At 51.0% G+C, this 17,485-nt stretch overlaps 4 protein-coding genes across 4 annotated transcripts; 1 reads left to right on the top strand and 3 right to left on the bottom strand.

The window, feature by feature from the left end:
• Nucleotides 1-667: 667 nt before the first annotated feature.
• Nucleotides 668-7,299, bottom strand: pksP (polyketide synthase alb1; the record flags this gene model as incomplete). Its single annotated transcript, XM_058517882.1, has 4 exons — nucleotides 668-2,365; nucleotides 2,420-6,601; nucleotides 6,660-6,951; nucleotides 7,013-7,299. The coding sequence occupies 4 exons, from the start codon at nucleotides 7,297-7,299 to the stop codon at nucleotides 668-670; spliced, it is 6,459 nt and encodes a 2,152-aa protein (XP_058368670.1).
• Nucleotides 7,300-9,024: 1,725 nt separating this feature from the next.
• Nucleotides 9,025-9,500, bottom strand: N7446_009136 (uncharacterized protein; the record flags this gene model as incomplete). Its single annotated transcript, XM_058517881.1, has 2 exons — nucleotides 9,025-9,212; nucleotides 9,257-9,500. 2 exons carry the CDS (start codon nucleotides 9,498-9,500, stop codon nucleotides 9,025-9,027), a joined length of 432 nt encoding a protein of 143 aa, XP_058368669.1.
• Nucleotides 9,501-9,640: 140 nt separating this feature from the next.
• Nucleotides 9,641-11,169, bottom strand: N7446_009135 (uncharacterized protein; the record flags this gene model as incomplete). The annotated part of the gene is made up of 5 exons (XM_058517880.1): nucleotides 9,641-9,812; nucleotides 10,308-10,433; nucleotides 10,485-10,655; nucleotides 10,861-10,934; nucleotides 10,987-11,169. The coding sequence occupies 5 exons, from the start codon at nucleotides 11,167-11,169 to the stop codon at nucleotides 9,641-9,643; spliced, it is 726 nt and encodes a 241-aa protein (XP_058368668.1).
• A 2,048-nt stretch (nucleotides 11,170-13,217) lies between these two features.
• N7446_009134 (putative SH3 domain protein (Cyk3)) lies at nucleotides 13,218-17,452 on the top strand (the record flags this gene model as incomplete). Its single annotated transcript, XM_058517879.1, has 2 exons — nucleotides 13,218-15,068; nucleotides 15,092-17,452. The coding sequence occupies 2 exons, from the start codon at nucleotides 13,218-13,220 to the stop codon at nucleotides 17,450-17,452; spliced, it is 4,212 nt and encodes a 1,403-aa protein (XP_058368667.1).
• Between the last annotated feature and the right edge of the window lie 33 nt (nucleotides 17,453-17,485).

Raw genomic sequence — 17,485 nt, 5'->3', positions numbered from 1 at the left:
ATCTCTCGCCATCTATCTCTTGTCAACCCGTTTCCCTACTCTGGTGATCTATGACGTATAGACACCACATTTGACATTCGGAACATTCTCCCTCTGCAACCCTTTTTACACATCAGTCCAGGCGAGCCTTTTCCCTTCGTCCGCTCAATGCGACATTGCATATTTCTGGCGTTTCATTCCTTCATCCTGTTCCATTCATTCATGAGCGATTTTCACTTCGCAAGTCATCCGGTGTGGTGTGGACCTGCAATGCATTCTGGTTCCTTACCTTGTGCTCTCTGAGGCAACACTGGCAGCGCGTTCAATAACATGATATCATTCTTTTCTGAATTGTGGTTGTATCTTTTCTATAGCTATGCAGTGTTCCAGCTAGTGTAGCCCTTCCATTGCGCTATCTATGGAAAAGAAGAAATCCCAAGTTAAATATCAATCTGGATTCGGATTCGAGTTAAATGATTAAAAATATAACCCAAATAATGGGATAGAGCCGAGGGTCATGTAAATATACACTGAAAGAAATAAGACAGGAATGGAAAAAGGACTGTTGTGCCGAAGAGCAAAATGAACCAAAAAAAAAAAAAGGGCGACAGCGGGAAAAGCGAAGCGGAACCCGGAAGAAAAAACTCCTACCAAACCCCAAACTTCCAGAATTCAAAATGCAGTGCGCCTAGGCAGCCATTGACTTAGCAATGAAAGCAGCCAATTCCTTTGCCTTCTCGCCGCGAGTCATGGTGAAGTGATTGGCACCCTCCATAACGGTAATGCCACCAACATGCTTCGGGCCAACGAGGGTATCCCAACCATTCGGACCGAGGTCAGTACGGTTGTTCAACAGCCAAAGCATCTCACGTGGGTCAGCGCTTCCATCCTCAGCAGGCGCAGGACGCTGATCACCAGGTTTGGAGCAGACACCATCCTTAGCCCAGACCAAGAATGTCTTGGGGAGTTTCTTGGCCAGGTGGGCGTCTTGGTAAGGGAATGGCTTAGCCTTGTACGCATCGAGGGAGTCGATGAAGGCTAGGAAGTGGGGGAGCAGCCACTTTGGTGGAGGCGCCTTGCCCTCGCCGAATAGCCCGATGGTATCAAAGAAGCTGTATAGACGGGGAGGAAGCTTCTCCAGTCCAATTGGGAAGGGGGAGTCCAGGAGGAGCAGGCGCTCGACTCGCTCGCCCTCTTCGAAGATTAGTTGACGCGCGGCATCGTAGGCGCAGATTCCACCGGCGGACCAGCCGCCGAAGTTGTATGGGCCGGTTGGTTGACGGCGCCGGATCTCTGCCACGTAGGGAGCTGTCAGCTCATCTAGGCGGAATTTAAGGTTCTCAGGGGTGCGCATGTATGGGCAGTTGAGTCCGTAGACGCACACGTCTGGGGACACTCCAGGGATGGTGGCGTAAGAGGTGGCGGAGCCAGAGCCATCTGGGAATAGGAACAGCTTCTGGGTCGCTGTCTTGGGGTTACCCTGGAGGAGGATCGAGGTCGCCGGCGGGTGCTGGATGGCAGTGCTGGAGGCAGTGCTGGATGCAGTGCTGGGGGCGGACTTCGGGGCCTGAACCTGAATTTGCTCGGGGAGGATGAGGGCCTCTGCAGCGACTGGCTTGGGCTTTAAGTCAAGAGTTGATTCGATGTCATCGAGGGTTTGGTTCTCGATGAAGAACTCTCCTGAGAGATCCATGTCCAATTCCTCGCGGATCTTTCCGAGGACTGTGAGAGACATCAATGAGTCCAGTCCCATCTCTCCGAGGTTGGCATCGCCGTCGAGCTCCGCGGGATCAACACCGATCTCCTCGGCCAAGATTGCGGTGATCTGCTTCATGCTGTCGTTTTGCTCGACTGTGCCATGTGTCATGGACTTTTCATTAGCAGGAGTCGGAAGACCGCTGGAGTTTGGACTAGAGATATCTGTCGAGGACGCGGCAGAGGACGTTTCTTCTTCGCTGTTTGATCCATCGCTGCTGCTCTCGGCAGGACCCATCTGAGCCAGAAGGCGCTTGAAGTCTTTGACAGTGGGCTGATCCACGAAGACAGAGGAGTCGAGATCTAGCCCCATGTCCTCGCGGAAGCGTCCGGTGACAGTCAGCGAGAGTAGAGAGTCAACTCCGTAGTCAGCAAAGTTGAGATCGTCGGTCATCTCAGCTGCTGACAATCCAACCTCTTCAGCAAGGATTGCAAGGGCGCGAGCAGAGAGACTTAGTCCTGCAGACTTGGGCGTAGACGCAGCAGTCTTCTTGGCAGGTCCCTTCTTCGCCTTCTGGACGTCGATGGGAGCAGGAGTGCGCTTAGCGGCAGCTGGCTTAGGAGCAGAAGCGGCAGGACCTCCGGCAGGAGGAAGAGCCATGTCGAGGATCTTCCGAGCAAGTGCTTGGAACTGTATATATTCGTTAGGGTTTTCATTCCAAATGATTGGGTAATCTCAACATACCTTGACACCACCATACACAGCGACGATGTCATCACCCTCGAACAGGTAGACATCACCAGCCCAGATAGAGTCCTTCCAGGGTTGCATCCTCACGTAAGTTCGGTAAGTAACACTGGGGTCGAACTTCTTCAAGCAGCGCATCGAGTCCCAGCCATGGTTGACGAATACTTGGTTCTTCGAATCGGTGTTGTCGCTGGCGTTCATGATGAAGCCAGAGAGGTGACCAATGCTGTCGATCCAGAATGGGTTGCGGTGGAAGTTGCCAGGAGGCGCCTCGAACTTGACCAGAGCCGTAGCTTCGTGCTGATCACTGTCAAGGATGACTTCGCGGATGGACTTGTAGTTCTCATCATAGTCGACCAGAGAAGCGAAGAGCTTGTAAACCATTCCTCGCTTCATGCGGTGCGCCTGACCAGAGATAGTGCTCTCTTGGAGATGCTCGATGCTTCGCTTGATAAGGTAGGCGCTTCGCTTCCACTCACTCGAAGAGGCGCTGGTGTCAAAGAACTTGACAGAGCAGCTGGCGTGGTCGAGGATCTTCTTGCCTTCGGGGGTGACTGACCAAACTTGCACCTTGGCGTGTTCCTCGGCCCAGTTGGCAGTGGCCGAGACTCGGAAGAGTTGCTTGCCACCCTTAGCAATGAGAGGCTTGGGGACTGTCACGTTGCAAACATCCAGACCACGGTCCTTCCACTCGGGCTTGTAGTTCTGCACCAAATACTCACCGAGTGTCTGGGCAATATCGGCGTACAAGGATGAGGGAGTAAGGCAAGCGCCATTGACCTTGTGACCGGCAATGACCCGGTTCAAATCGGGATCAGCGATATCGTTCTCAATAACAATCATGGCCGAAGAAGAGTCACTGGTTGTCTCAAGAACCTTCTGGGCTGCCGTCGTCAAGAAGGTAGAGACTGGAGCGGCCTCAACGGCTGGCGTAGCCGGGGCACCCTTGAGCAGACAGAAGTTGTTGGTATATGGGATCCAGTAGTTCTTGAGGTCCCACTTGTATGAAGGCAGTGGAAGGACTTTGTGGCCAGCGGTGAAGTCCTGGTGGTACTCCTTCCAGCGAAGGTCAATACCGGCAAGGTAAAGCGCCGAAAGACTATTCGACAGGACCTTCCATGTATCTTCCTGGCGACGGAGAGAAGCCATAGTGGCTGCCTGGGGGCCGAATGTTGACTTAACCATTCCAGAGCAGACGGTATGAGAGCCAATCTCAACCCAGAGGGTCTTATCATTCATCAGCTTGGCATGGCGGGTAGCTTCCAGAGCACCCAAAAAGTTGACAGTCTCACGGCAGTGACGAGTCAGATAGTTGGGGCCAAGCATCTCGTTGCTGTCATCCTTGATAACATCTCCGAGAAGAGCAGAGACGAAGGGAATAGTAGGCTCGCTGAAGGTAACACCCTTAGCAATTTCGGCAAGGCTCTCCAGGATAGGCTCAACCTGAGCAGAGTGGAAAGCAAAAGGCACCTTCAGCTTGGTCGCCTTGAAGCCTTCGTTACTCAAGGTCTGTGCCAGCTCATCGATCTTGTCGCTCGCACCACTGATGACAGTCTCACTAGGAGCGTTGATGCAAGCCACCTCAGTTGAGTTATCAAGGAGCTGCTTCACCTGTGCCACGGAAGACTTGACAGCAAGCATGGCGTGTGTTCCGACCTTGCATTGCTCGGTGAGAAGTTGTGCGCGACGACCGGCAAGATAGATGGTATCACTGGTAGTCAGGATACCGGCGGCATTGAGTGCAGCATACTCACCGAGGCTATGGCCGAGGACAAAGGTGGGGACAACACCTAGGGAGGTCCAGTACTTGGTCAAGGCCATCTGAATGCAAGTGGTTCCGAGCTGAGTGACAACTGGGCTGTGTTCCTCAATGGGAACGCTTCCGTCAATCAAGGGCAGAATGGCTGGGAAGCCCTGGCTCTGACCAATGCGATCAAAGTGCTCGATGTGAGTACGGAAGAGTGAGCAACTCTCAAACAGCTGGCTGCCCATGCCTGTATACTGAGCACCTTGGCCAGTGAAGACAAATCCAATACCAGGTGTGGTAGCAGGAGCCGGGCTGATGCTATCACGGTTGACAATGGGAGCCAATGCGCCTCTGACCTCATCCAGTGTAGATCCAGTAACCGCGACTCTGAACGGATGGTGGATACGTCTGGCGGTCGTAGTGTAAGAAAGGTTGGCAAGAAGGCTGGCCGGGTTGACATTGAACTGGTTCTTGTTCGTGTCAATGTACTGCACGAGAGCAGAGATGTTGTTCTTCAGGGCAGACTGGGATCGTGCAGAGACAACCACAGGATGGGTAGACCGGGAATCTTCCACATTTAACTCATTGAGAGGACCGTCCTCGACCAACAGAGCAGTGTTACCGCCAGCGGCTGAGAAGTTGTTGACGAACGTCTTGCGCTTCCCGCCACTGGGTCTGGTCCATGCGGTAGGCTCTCGAGCAATGTGAACGTTCCGCTGAGGGAAGTCCGTTGGAAAGTTGTGGTTGATCTTGGTCTTGATACCGCAGTGAGGAGGAATCATGTTCTTCCGCATCATCATCAGCACTTTAATCAAAGCGGTGACACCAGAGGCAGACTCTCCGTGGCCAACATTTGCCTTTGCTGAACCGAGGTGAAGAGATTGGGTTGGTCCGCGACGGTAGTCTGGAGCAAAGACGTCGAGAACTGACTGCATCTCCACTGCATCGCCAGCCTGAGTTCCAGTTCCGTGCATCTCAATATAGCTGATCTCCTTAGGGTCGGTGTTAGACTCGTTGAGAAGCTTATCGAAGATGAATGACTGGGCTCCAACGTGAGGCCGGGTGATGGAAACAGCCTCGGCAGAGTGGTTGGTGTACGCTCCATTGATGATACCATAGATGGGATCGTTATCAGCCTGAGCATCCTCGAGTCTCTTCAGAACGATGGAACCAATTCCATCAGCTCGACAGTAACCATCAGCTCCGTCGTCAAAGGTAGTGCAATTTCCAGTCCTTGAGAGGAAGTGGCCACGGTCGAGACCTGCATGGTTGTCAGGGTTCGTGAGGATGTTGACACCGCCAGCTACGGCAGAGTCACAGTCATTTCTCCACAGCGAGTTGCAAGCGATGTGGATTGCTGCGAGACTTGAAGAGCAAGCTGTGTCAACGCTGACGCTGGGACCGCTGAACTTGAAGTAATAGTTGATACGGCCGGGAGTGAAAGCACGGTTACCACCAGGAATGAAGTAGGTATCGATATCCTGACCGCTGTTAATCTCACGGTAGTCGTCACTGGTCATTCCATAGAAGACACCGACTCGGTTCTTCTGTGTAGAGGGAGTGCTGTCAGGGATGAAGCCAGCCATCTCAAATGCCTCATAAGCGGTCAGGAGAGCGAGTCGCTGAGCAGGATCAGCCTGAAGAGCCTCACGGGGAGACATGTTGAAGAAACGAGGATCGAACATTCCTGCGTCGTTGTACCAGCATCCGTATTGAACCTGGCTGGTGTTTCGTGTCTTTCCTTCCATATCGACATGGGCCTTTACATCCCATCGCTCGGCGGGAACTTCACGGTGAACATCCATTCCTTTATACAAGAGGTCCCAGAATGCTTCGGTGTCAGGTGCTTCTGGGAATCTGCCCGAAAGACCGATGATCGCGATCTTGGATTGTTCAGCACGGCCAGTGCGGTTCTCAGCCTCAGAGTCATTTTGAACCTCGCCGATGGAGCCATCAACTTCGAGGTTGGAGATTCCAGCTTTCTTTAACGAGTTAAACAGACTCTGGGTAGCAGTGCTAGAGATTGGAAGCAATGTGCATGTTGTCGTAGCAGTCTCCAATATCGAATGACAAGATTCAATAACCTTGTCCCAGCAAAGCTGACGCTGCAAGATCTCCTCGAGGGAGAACTTCAAGAGCTGCTCCAGGCTCTCGGCCTGGAGCTCATGGCCAGTCTCACAGGAGAGAACAGGAATCTGAGGCACATAGCTCGCGAACTCTTCCTTGGGCCAAGATTCCATGATACGGTTAACATCTCTGTCATCAAACAGATGAGAAGCATGGTATGGGCCGTGGATCGGGACCCTCATTGGCTTGTGTTCCTTGGTGAGGTTGATCTCAATGAAACGGCCAAGGAATGTTGGAGGGCCACTGATTGTGAGTCCATTTTGACTAACTGCACTAATGTAAGGCTGGGACACACGGGGCAAAGCCTTCGGAAATTAGTTATATGATAAATACATATTTGAGGGTTTCAAGTAAAATACTCACAGTCGTCTTCGCAAACTGTTGAATCAGCTCGTGAGCCTCGGGCTCGCGCATGCCAGAAACTAGCACAGACCAGCTTGCTCCTGGTGACTTGTTCGTTTCTACAAGATCCTGAACCTTTAGGACGCAGATACCGAGTCTCAAAGCAAGCACCACGGTTTCAACGCCGACTGGAATAAGCTCTCCGACTGTTTTCGAAGAGCTGACAGCTGCAGATGCAAGCTGACCGGTGCAAAGACCAATAATGCAGTTCTCGTCTCCCGACGGATAGGCATGACCCAAATCGCCGTAGTAGCTAAGAAACAGTCAGAAACCAGATTCTCAATGTTTGCAGTAGCAAGTTTTGGGAATCTTACTGAATAAAACTTCCCAGTTGGTAAATTGTCATCAATGCGCTCTCCAAGGCCGCGTTTGGTCCCGACTCTCGGTATCTAGCGAGCAGATCAACAACGCTGGTGAAGCGAGGGAACTTCTGCCGCTCAGATGGCGGCAGTGCAGTAATTTCCTTGCGCAAGGCATAGTAGCACTTCTGGAAAAATGCCGACAGCAGCGAGTCGTTCTTAGCATGCAAAAGGCGCCGGATCCCCGAGTCGAAATCCGCAGTCTGGTCTCCGAAGAGATACACACGACTGGGACTGTCCATAATCAAGCCAGGTGCCTAATCACTGGTACAAAACTCTACAAAAGAAGAAAGAATGTTTCAGCTCAGGCGCGAATTGAAGGAAATGATACTTTATAAAATGGTACACGGACTTTTGTTCCTTGTGGGTCAGAGCTAATGGTAAGGCATCATGAGTCTATGAACTATGTCTATATGGCAACGTAAAAAGTCTTCGTTCCCTGTTTTCGAACGGATCTGTTGGTACACCCACAGTGGCTAAACTTAGGAAAGATAAGCAGCCAACAGCAAATCCCGAAAAGAGCTTTTGGATTCTATAGTACTCTTGCCCATCGATATAGGGTTTGACCAATGGCACCGTTACTGTAGTGAACCCCATACTGCCTGCGAGGCTGAAGTATTCTTGGCTCGGGTAATGCTGTACAGGGATAGATGTGAATCATACGGCTCTGTTCCCTGGATAACAGGAACTATGCCATAAATTAGTCAAGGTACCGGCAAACCGAGGCGATTTCCCGGTTGCCCGAGTGCTGCTTGCGGATGAGACAGCTAGCTTTTGAGGGGCGAGAGCTGAATCGAGTCCTAATTGGGCCGTCCATGACATGTGTATTTGGATAAAGAGTAATGATTCACAGAGAAATCCCCAAGGCATTGCAACTGAACAGTGAAATGTCGCCGCTTTCAGAAGGTTACAGCCGTAGCTTCCATGGATCACGTGATCCGCTTGCCCTAGGTGCCTCGACCTCTTATGTACCTTATGGGACACCTGAACTTTCAAATAATGCACAAAGGCTCAATAGAGTATCTCAGGTATATTAATTTGTCTTAAACTTCAGGAAACACAGGGGCGATACTTTACATGTAGGTACCCTAAGGAACACATAATTCCCCAACAAGATGGATTTCAGAGCTAAGTAGATTATCGATCGGAATGCAAGAATGCAAGAATGCAACAGAAATCCAGTTTGCCAAAGAACTAGCAAATCTTCAGCAACCTTAGTAATGATTTGTAGATCATCTCAAGACATCATGCTGACTTTTTCCCATACGTCATGACTCGCATTCAAAACATATTTTCTATTTTCTAAGACATTGAGCATCATTTTACCTTTCTTGATACAGTTGCATTTTGAGCCGAGTGCTTGTCTTATGGTGACGTTTGATCTTTGGACAGTACAACTGTGTCAAGGTTTGCTAGGAGAGAAATGCCTTTGGTTAAATAATATATACAGAGGCATAGTTACTGGCGCCCGACTAACGCAGGTTTTTTTTTTTTTTTTTTTTTTTTTTTTCCCATTTTTGAAAAAAAAAAAAAAACGTGGGATACGCCAAAATGAGCGAAAGTCATCATTACAAGTTCTCTCCCAGGAAATATCTCCACGTTGCAGCACGCGGTCCGCCTGACGATTTACGATTTTCCCGAACGCGATCAGAATAATAGAGCGGTGACGGACCGAGCCTGCATTCCAAATGACCGGAAACAGATTGTGGCTTGCGGAAATACAAAATAATGAACTGAATAAAGCAAATAAAACATATTGAATGGTATCATAGTTATTATGGCAGCTGTGTCTACGTAACGTCAGATAATAATTCAGAAATTCAGATTATTAGTACAAAATCAACATCATGCTCAAGGGCTACCTACCAGCGACGAGCCTGGTAGGCTCTGCCGATAGGTGGAGCAGGTTGCGGGTTTACTTCAACTGGCATCGGAGGGAAATCCTCATCAACTTCAACGATTGCAATCTACTCGTGATGGGGAGGACAGTCCGACATAGGTGGACTAGCGGGCATACGTTCAGGTGCGGGAGGCCACGTAGGCTTTCCACCAGGAATTGGCATGTTAGGGTGAGGCTTGAAAGATGAGCCGCTTTGATCAGGAGGACCCTGGCCAGCAAGTTTAACCTGAGCACCGGGGCTTTTGTCTTCCCCAGCTGGGGCCATACATCAACAACATTAAGAAGAGCAACAGTCATACCATTGGACATTTGTGTTTCAATGTGGCAGTGGAAAAGGAAGGGACCCGGGTTAACAACCTGGTACCGCACAATCATCCACGTCGGTCCCGTAGGGCCATTGGCGACGGAAGTATCTCTCATCTGAGGGTTCTCTACCTGGAGCAGTTCCGGACGCTCGGCGTAGGCCTCCTCCTCTGTACTGGACCAGTTGAAAAATCCAGGGCCAACACCAAGAATGAACGCCTTGTTGGGGTGCTTGTGCATAACGTGAGGCCCTGAATGGCAGGGGTGCTAGGCACACCTAGCTGAAGAAGAAGGTGTACCCAGGTTCTTTTCTTGGTTTGAATAGCGACCTTTGGGCCCAAGTTATTCTTTGCGTTGATATTGTAGAGGATTGGGTCGTCCTACTTAGTTATCATGTCATACAACCCACCACCAAATGTAGACCACATGTATGCAGAGTCAACGCGGCCAATAGTGAGGCTGACCAGCTGGTCGACAGACTTTGGGGTGGTGACGGGAGGATAAGGCTTGATAGCTCTGTTGTCCAAGGGCATGACAGAAGCAGGAGTGCTTCTGCCATCGTTGTCAACATCATCAAGGCTTAGATGAAGTTGTGTTCAGGAAAGCCTTGTATCTCATCGTAGCGAAACGGGAAATAATCTGGTCATCCTGTGTGTCGGGAACATGGATAGTGTAGTGTTTTTAGGCTCTGTCAAGCTTATCACGGCGGCGTAACGCTCACCATTGAATATGGTAACGCTTTGCGCAATCTGGGGCACAATATAGCTGCCATCAACCTCGTAATGTACATCGGAGGCTCATCGATGGAGAACATGAGAGATTTGGGAGAGGAGGCACTGATAAACTTCAGGCTAATCCAACAGGTATTAGGATCGACCTCGATAACCTCATGCGATCCGGTGGTGGGGGTGCCGCCAGAGTTTATTCCAGCGGGGATCTTGCTCTCGTAGGTAGGAAGGGAATTGCCCTAAGTCTCATAAATATTGGGCAAGCCTAAGTTATTGAAATTAGTCAGAGGACACGTTGCGTTTACAAGGTTAAACTTACCCTTTGCCTCTCAATGGCTGATTACCAATAGCAGTCTTCAAGTAGGAAAGCTCCAGATTGAAAATATTTTCAGTGCCTGGGCAGAATACTGCTCCACGGTCATTTATAAGGACACTGTATGAGCAGCTGAATGCTGTTAACACGTAGTTATCTAAGAAAAGAATGAGATTGACTTACAAAACACCTAAGCGGTTGTCCTCCATTGCCTTCCGGTACTGTCCAGATATCAGGTGGCCCCAATCAGACACTGTAACAAGTTGAGGGTTCTTTTCTGCTTCCTTTATCGCCTCGATATCATTCTCGTTGCTCGAGATGAGACGAAATGGCTGCTGAACATCGGGACCAGGGCTATAACTGTTAGTGTGTTGCATATCAAATATGGCCTCGAAACAAAAGCTTCTCGTTCCAAATAGGCCCGTAGAGGCCGTCCACCATGTCAGCCTTGCCGTGAGCATGGTAGCAGTAGGCTCCATACTGGGTGGCCGTTCATTTATATGTCCAGCTATGTCCAGGCTGGATTGGCTTCTGGGTTAGGCCAGGAATTCCGTCAGACCACGCAGTATTCCGCTGCTCAATACCGTGGAAGTGAACCGTGATGTTGAAAGGCAAGCTGTTATGTACAAGAACCTGGAAGTGGTCAGCATAAATGATCGCTGTAAGATTATGCTCAAAATCTTACTTCAACCTTGTCACCGTCACCCTGGTTTAGTCGAAGCTCAGGTCCGGGGAACTGGTCATTCATGAAGATCATCTCCCGCATATTGCCATCTGGTGCACCGTTTTGCCATGTAAGATCGAGATCGAAGTGAACCTGCTTAGTCCAAGCTGGGGGCATAACCTGTAGGAAGGCGAATGGTGCCATAGTTGGGTGACTTAATACCAAGGAAGAATAATTAAAATTGAGATAGACAAAGAGTTTGATTTTGCCCACTGGTACTGGTAGTCGATATTGAGCTTGTCAAACTTACACACTATTTTCAATCTATGGGAATTACGGAGCTATTTGAGTAGTTTGCATTATGACTTATCATGGACAGCATCTAGTCCTATGTTCTGCTTCTGACCGGCATGGAGAAGCATTTGACGTCTGCAAACGAGTTTCCTTTTTTGACAAAATCAGGGAAAGCTATATTCTGTTTGACATTTTTGCATAATTGGCAAAGGTAGACAAAAAAGCAGAGGGTTGTCTAGCGGGCTGGGGAAGGTCTGTCTACAAACAATTTTCCGTTTCCGACAAAGGGTACTTCGACCCGAGATGCTCGGAGCTTGAACCGAGACACGCTGACAGACTGCGCATTGGGAGGAGCTCGCTAAGTGCAGTGCTCTGTCAAAATCCAGTGAGAATCGACAAGGGGGACCATCCAGAGATCTGCGAACAGGAGGCTTCCCGTTGGTAGCTGGGAATTCTTTAACCTCCCACCGGAATGTGGCGATTGCCTGACTAGCGTCTCGGCATGAGAGGGGGCATTGGCCACCAGGCTCTCAAGTATGTGGAAGCTCTGTATGGCTCAATAGCTATTGCGTGTACCCCTGATCCAGGTACGTAAAATGATTATATTATGTATACTACCGAAATGACATCCAGGTTTAGTTAGGCCTTATACATCAACAGTTAAAGTTCAGCATTGATCAAGACAAGGAAGCTGTGAAGATACAGACCATCAGCTGGAATTAGTTTGAGGGGCTAGTTGGTGACTGATTAACTCCTTAGATTGAGACTTTAGAGGGTGAATAATTGTTCCAGACTGTGACATGCTGAGTGAGACCGAATGGAGAAATCTTATTGTAGATTATACATGCAAAAGAAACTAGTAGGAAGCCAAATTTTTGCACCCTAGACAGTCATCAAAGCTAATATGAATATCATCTGACAAGGGAATACTGGCTGCGCTTGTAAATTTTCTCTGATCGGGCTCCCGCTTAAGAAGAAAACAAACGAGACAGAAATCAAAAGAACTAGTCCTCTATGACACATTTGTCAGTTAGGATCAACCATACGACTGTACAAAGGTGAGTCTTTAACTTCTACCCCGTGGTATGAAACAAAAGAGAGGGATGGCGGGGGTTGCTAGGGCACAGGCGATTGCGGCACGCTGGCCGATGCTCCACACGCAGACAGAGTGTGCAGCTCCATATTGTGCTGGCATTTGGATATGTATATTATGTGATTGTTCCGTATCAGAAGCAAAGTTATGTCCCTTTAATGTACCATGCTAGGAACTTTGGAATAATATAGTTTCCCATCCACGGTTTGTTTTGGCTCCAACCATGGATCGAAGGCGGCTCGAACCACGGGGGGCTTGGTCAGCAACAAAGCGAACTCTTCAGGCTAATCCTCAAGCTAATGTTTATACTCTTCTTCGGACGCCACAGAGCATTTTCACGTTTAAGCGTAACGATTTATAGATCAGCCTATCTGCCACAGTTCTCTTCAGTTCTTGAAGGTCAATAAGTTAACTTAATAGAAACACGAATTACATAAGACGATTAAGCTTATCGATAAGACCTCCCTGTCCCGATCGGGACTAGCGGACCACCACCACAACGTAAACAACCTTGACTACCCCAGTAAACAATTGGGCCTGACCGACTCCTTCCACACTTCGACTCAGTTCCCCAGCACATTGGGCAGTCAATTAGTCCCCTCTAAAACCCGATTACCACTCTACCATACAATGCTGATTGACTGAGCGACCGTTGCTATCTAGCTATCCCTGCGACCGTGCGTTTACCCTGCGACCCCATCTGACCTGGGAAGCTGTGTTGGTACCAACCACGCAACACCTGCGATTGATACATCAACTGCCAACCTTGACCTGAAAATCCACTCGCTGGAACTGCGCTACGATACAACACTGTTGATTGGGTTGACTTCGTGCGTTGCGACCAGACCTTGCTTCGGTGAACGCGATGGCTCAACTGCCAGCAAAGTTCCCATGCTGGTGCCGAGCAGTATACTCTTGGGGCGGAGAAACAACCCGAGACTTGGGATTTGTAGAGGGAGATCTGATCGAATGTCTGAATGCAGGCGACGGACAATGGTGGATGGGACGGTTGCGCCGAGACAGGCGCGCAGTGGGACTATTCCCATCCAACTTTGTCGAGCTTCTGAGCGAAGACTTTGTACCCGTGAGCCGGGATACCAGTCCAATGGTGCTAGCGGGGTCTTCCCCGGTCAACAATCCTACGTTTGCGCCAAAGAAGCAGAAAACTGTGTGGCGGAAGCCTTTCCAGGCGCACAAGGAAGCTGTATCACCATCTGCCAAACTAGCCCGTGGCCCACTTGAATCTAGCCCAGCACCCTCGATTCCTCAAACTCCGCCTCGGGATGGCAGTGTTCCACGCAGCACAAAACCATTGCGCACACACGCGTCGGCGGTCAAGAACCAAGGCTCAGTATCCCGTCCCACATCGTCTGCATCGCGACCTTCGTCGCGCGGCGCATCTCCGCGTTCCTCAGTGGAGCCAGAGCGATCACCATCTGCAATCGTGCCACGAGGAAGTGTTTCATCCTCTAGGCCTTCGTCCCGTGAACCATCACCATTCCAAATGCAGGAACGCCCATCGTCGGTGATTCCAAAGAGCAGTGTCTCGTCCTCTCGGCCCGCGGTATCTCGGGAACCATCTCCATTGCCAATGCAGGAATACCCATCAGCAATTGTGCCCCGTGGCAGCGTCTCATCCTACCGACATTCATCTCGTGAGCCATCTCCATTGCAACAACATGAATACTCATCCACAATGATGCCACAGGGCAGCATGTCTTCTTACAGGGATGCATCCCGCGAGCCCTCTCCATTGCAAATGCAAGAACACGCATCTGCAATGGTACCATATGGCAGTGCTTCATCCTACCGTCATGCATCCCGCGAACCATCCCCCTTACAGATGCAGGAGTACTCATCTGCAATGGTGCCACAATGCAGCATGTCATCTTATCGGCATTCATCCCGTGAGCCATCTTCATTGCAAATGGAGGAGGATCGAGAGGACTCGCCCCCTCCTCCACCTCCACCGCCACACCGTGTCGCTATCAGTCGTGCGGCATCCCATTCTCCACAGCCGCCGATGCACCCTGCTCAGCCTCGCGCTCAATCCCCTCAACCGCCAATGCATGCACCTCATCCTCGCGCGCAATCTCCTCAACCACAGATGCACGCACAACAGCCCCGCGCGCATTCTCCCCAACCTCCATCACATACTCCTCGCCCTTCACATTCTCCTGCACCCCTGGTTATGAACGACCGTTATGTCATCTTTGATCGTACTCCATCCCCATCCGCAGCTTCGACCCACTCCGCAATGTCTGAACATTCGGCGCAGTCAGATATCCATGGAAATACCCCATCTCCACTGCGGGATGCCATGGAGGATGTCATGACTTCATTGGAAGATATGGGCCTTCCCCGCCAAGCTGCATCGCCTTCTCCAACACCAACATTCAATGACCCGTGGGCGCCAGAGAACTTTGATACCTCAAATGAAAGGACTCCACAAGGCAACAGACGCCGACCATTGACATCAATGGGCTTTGATGGCGACAAAGATCAGCGTCAAGGTGGACTCGTCCATCGAAATAGTGTCTATAGCCATGACCATTATATGGATGGACCTCCGCAGTTGAATAATTATGTTCAAAGAATGGAGAGCCGCCTTCGCCAGCTAGAAGACCAGAACCGACAGCCCGAAGACGATAAAGGGGGCCCTGAGGACGACGACGGCCCCCTCCACCACCACCAAAGCATGCTACCTATCACCCCCGTAACAATTCAATTGCAGGACAGTTTCCTCACCTGAAGTCACGGCGGTCCGGGCAGGCCCTTCGGGGAGATATTCTCAACAGATCATTCACCAATAAGTCTAGTGCGACCAATTCGTCCAGCGGTGTCCAAAGTAATGGTACATCAATGACGAACAGTACGGACAAGACCAGCCAAAGTCTGATGAGTGGGTTCTCTGCAGGAGGGTTCAGTGCAACGAGCGCGGGTAGCTTTGCCAGACGAGGCGGCCACGAACGGCCAAACACTGCTATGGATACTGTGCGCTCTCGTGGTTTCAGCGATGCTCGTCCAGAGACCCCTTTCACCGGTGTATCTTATCACTCCAGTCACAACTCATCTCGCCAGGGCGCATCCTCTGCCATTCCTTGGTCATCAACTGATCTCGACACAACCGATCACAGTGGAGTTTTTGGTGGCCTCTCCACGCCGAAGACGAAAAAGCAAGGCTTCTTCAAGAAGATTTTTGAAACAGCGAAGACTGGCGCTGCCAGTGCGAGGAGTAGTATTTCTGCCCATGGGGACAGGTCACAGTCTCAATCTCCGACCAAGAGCAGCAGAGGTATAGACGTGGTATCACCCATGCTCACATCTCATGGGAACCGTGACAGTGCTCGTGATATGGGAGTCGGCGGCGCTAGCACCATCGACTGGGTTCAAGTGCGCCGCGATGTCAACCGCGCGTCCTCTCCCAGCCGCAATGAGAGGGTTGAAAGGGCAGAACGATGCCAGATGCACGACCACCCTGTGATCTACTCTGTAGAGGAACTTTATGACACTGCGGAGGGCGATGAAAGCATTGATGGCCAACCAATCAGTGAACCTACCAATTTCAATGCAGCGAACCTCAACCTTGTGGACAAGAGTGCGCGGTTCATTAGCAGCCTCCCACCAACAACAAATCCAATGAGTCTTGCGCAAGCCTACATCTGTCGACCATACAAGAGTGACGTCCAACGTCTTCGCGCTATCTTTACCTGGGTTAGCGAGAAGATCGCTTGGGAAGAACCAGTTGATGGCCTCGAAGTCGACATGAAGAGACTGTTACAGGCCAAACGAGGTACACCAGAGGAAATTGCTCTTCTAGTGCACGAGATGTGTGCAGCCGTAGGCTTGCATACAGAGATCATCCGAGGCTTCCTCAAGAGTCCCGGCGATGTCCTCGACCTGGACAGTCTCTCCCGTCCCAATCACTGGTGGAACGCGGTTCTGGTCGATGGTGAATGGCGCTTCATGGACTGCGCGCTCGCCAACCCCACGAATCCCCAGCGGAGTCGATTCGTCTCCAACAACTCCGCCACGGCAGAGAGCTGGTACTTCCTGACGCGGCCCCTTGACCTTTGCTATACCCATGTCCCGCTCTACCCTGAGGAACAGCATATCTGCCCACCAATCTCACCCGATGTCCTCCTCGCTCTCCCCTCTGTCTGCCCACCATTCTTCAAACTGGGCCTTCAGCTACCAGACTATGACACAAGTCTGCTTCGCATAGAAGGCCTGGAGGTAATGCAGCTGCGCCTTGTCGTCCCCTCAGACGTCGAGTGTGCGGCGGAAGTTGAAGCACCAGCCTTCGCCCGCGATGCAGACGGCGACTTCTTCGAAAGTGGAGACATCGTACGCAAGCGTGCCCTCGTCCAGCCCGATTGGTTCCGCGGCCAAAAACGCATCACTATCAAGGCGGTACTCCCTGGTGACGAGGGGCAGGGTGTTGTAAAGGTCTACGCAGGAAAGAAAGGTTTGATGCACTCAAGCAAAGACATCCCTCATCCCCTAGCATTCGCCCTCCCTATGACCCATACCGGAGAGAATCCCTCATACGACTTCGTCCTGCGCCATCCGACGCCACATGCCCAGCGTCACGATTTGTACATCATGCAACCGCAATGCTCGCGCCTAGCAGTAAACAACACATTCGTCTTTGCCGTGCGCCAGCACCCAGCATCCGCAACGCCAGCCAAGGACGAATCATCCTCCAACGGCCGTGGCTCGCCCTCATCCGTCTTCACCCGTCCATCCAGTGCGTTGAGCATGGTCTCCAGCAACGCCGGCGGCTCCACCGTCTCAGGTGCCTCGTATGAATTCTCAGCATCGACTTCTGCAATCTCATCCACGAAGTCCGCCTCCGGACGGGACAAGCCCGCTAAACTGGCCATCCAATCTCCGTCTGGCAAGATCCTCCGTCTAACCCGGAAAGCAGAGCACATGATCAGCAGCGACAATAGCAGCGAATCAGTTACAGATGCCGCTGCCGAAGGAAGCGTCTGGGAGACAGTCATCAAGATCGGAGAACGGGGCATGTGGCGTGGCCTGGTGCTAGCCGACCGCGCTGCGCGGTGGTGTGTATTTTGCGAGTGGGAATGCATTTAAGTACTACATTGTATCGGCGTTTATTGATTTACT

Source organism: Penicillium canescens (assembly GCF_028828765.1).
Source record: "Penicillium canescens strain IBT 15451 chromosome Unknown utg000006l_segment0_segment0, whole genome shotgun sequence".
Lineage (NCBI taxonomy): Eukaryota > Fungi > Ascomycota > Eurotiomycetes > Eurotiales > Aspergillaceae > Penicillium > Penicillium canescens.
The sequence above is the reverse complement of the archived record's forward strand: the minus strand, read 5'-3'. Positions and strand labels throughout refer to the sequence as shown.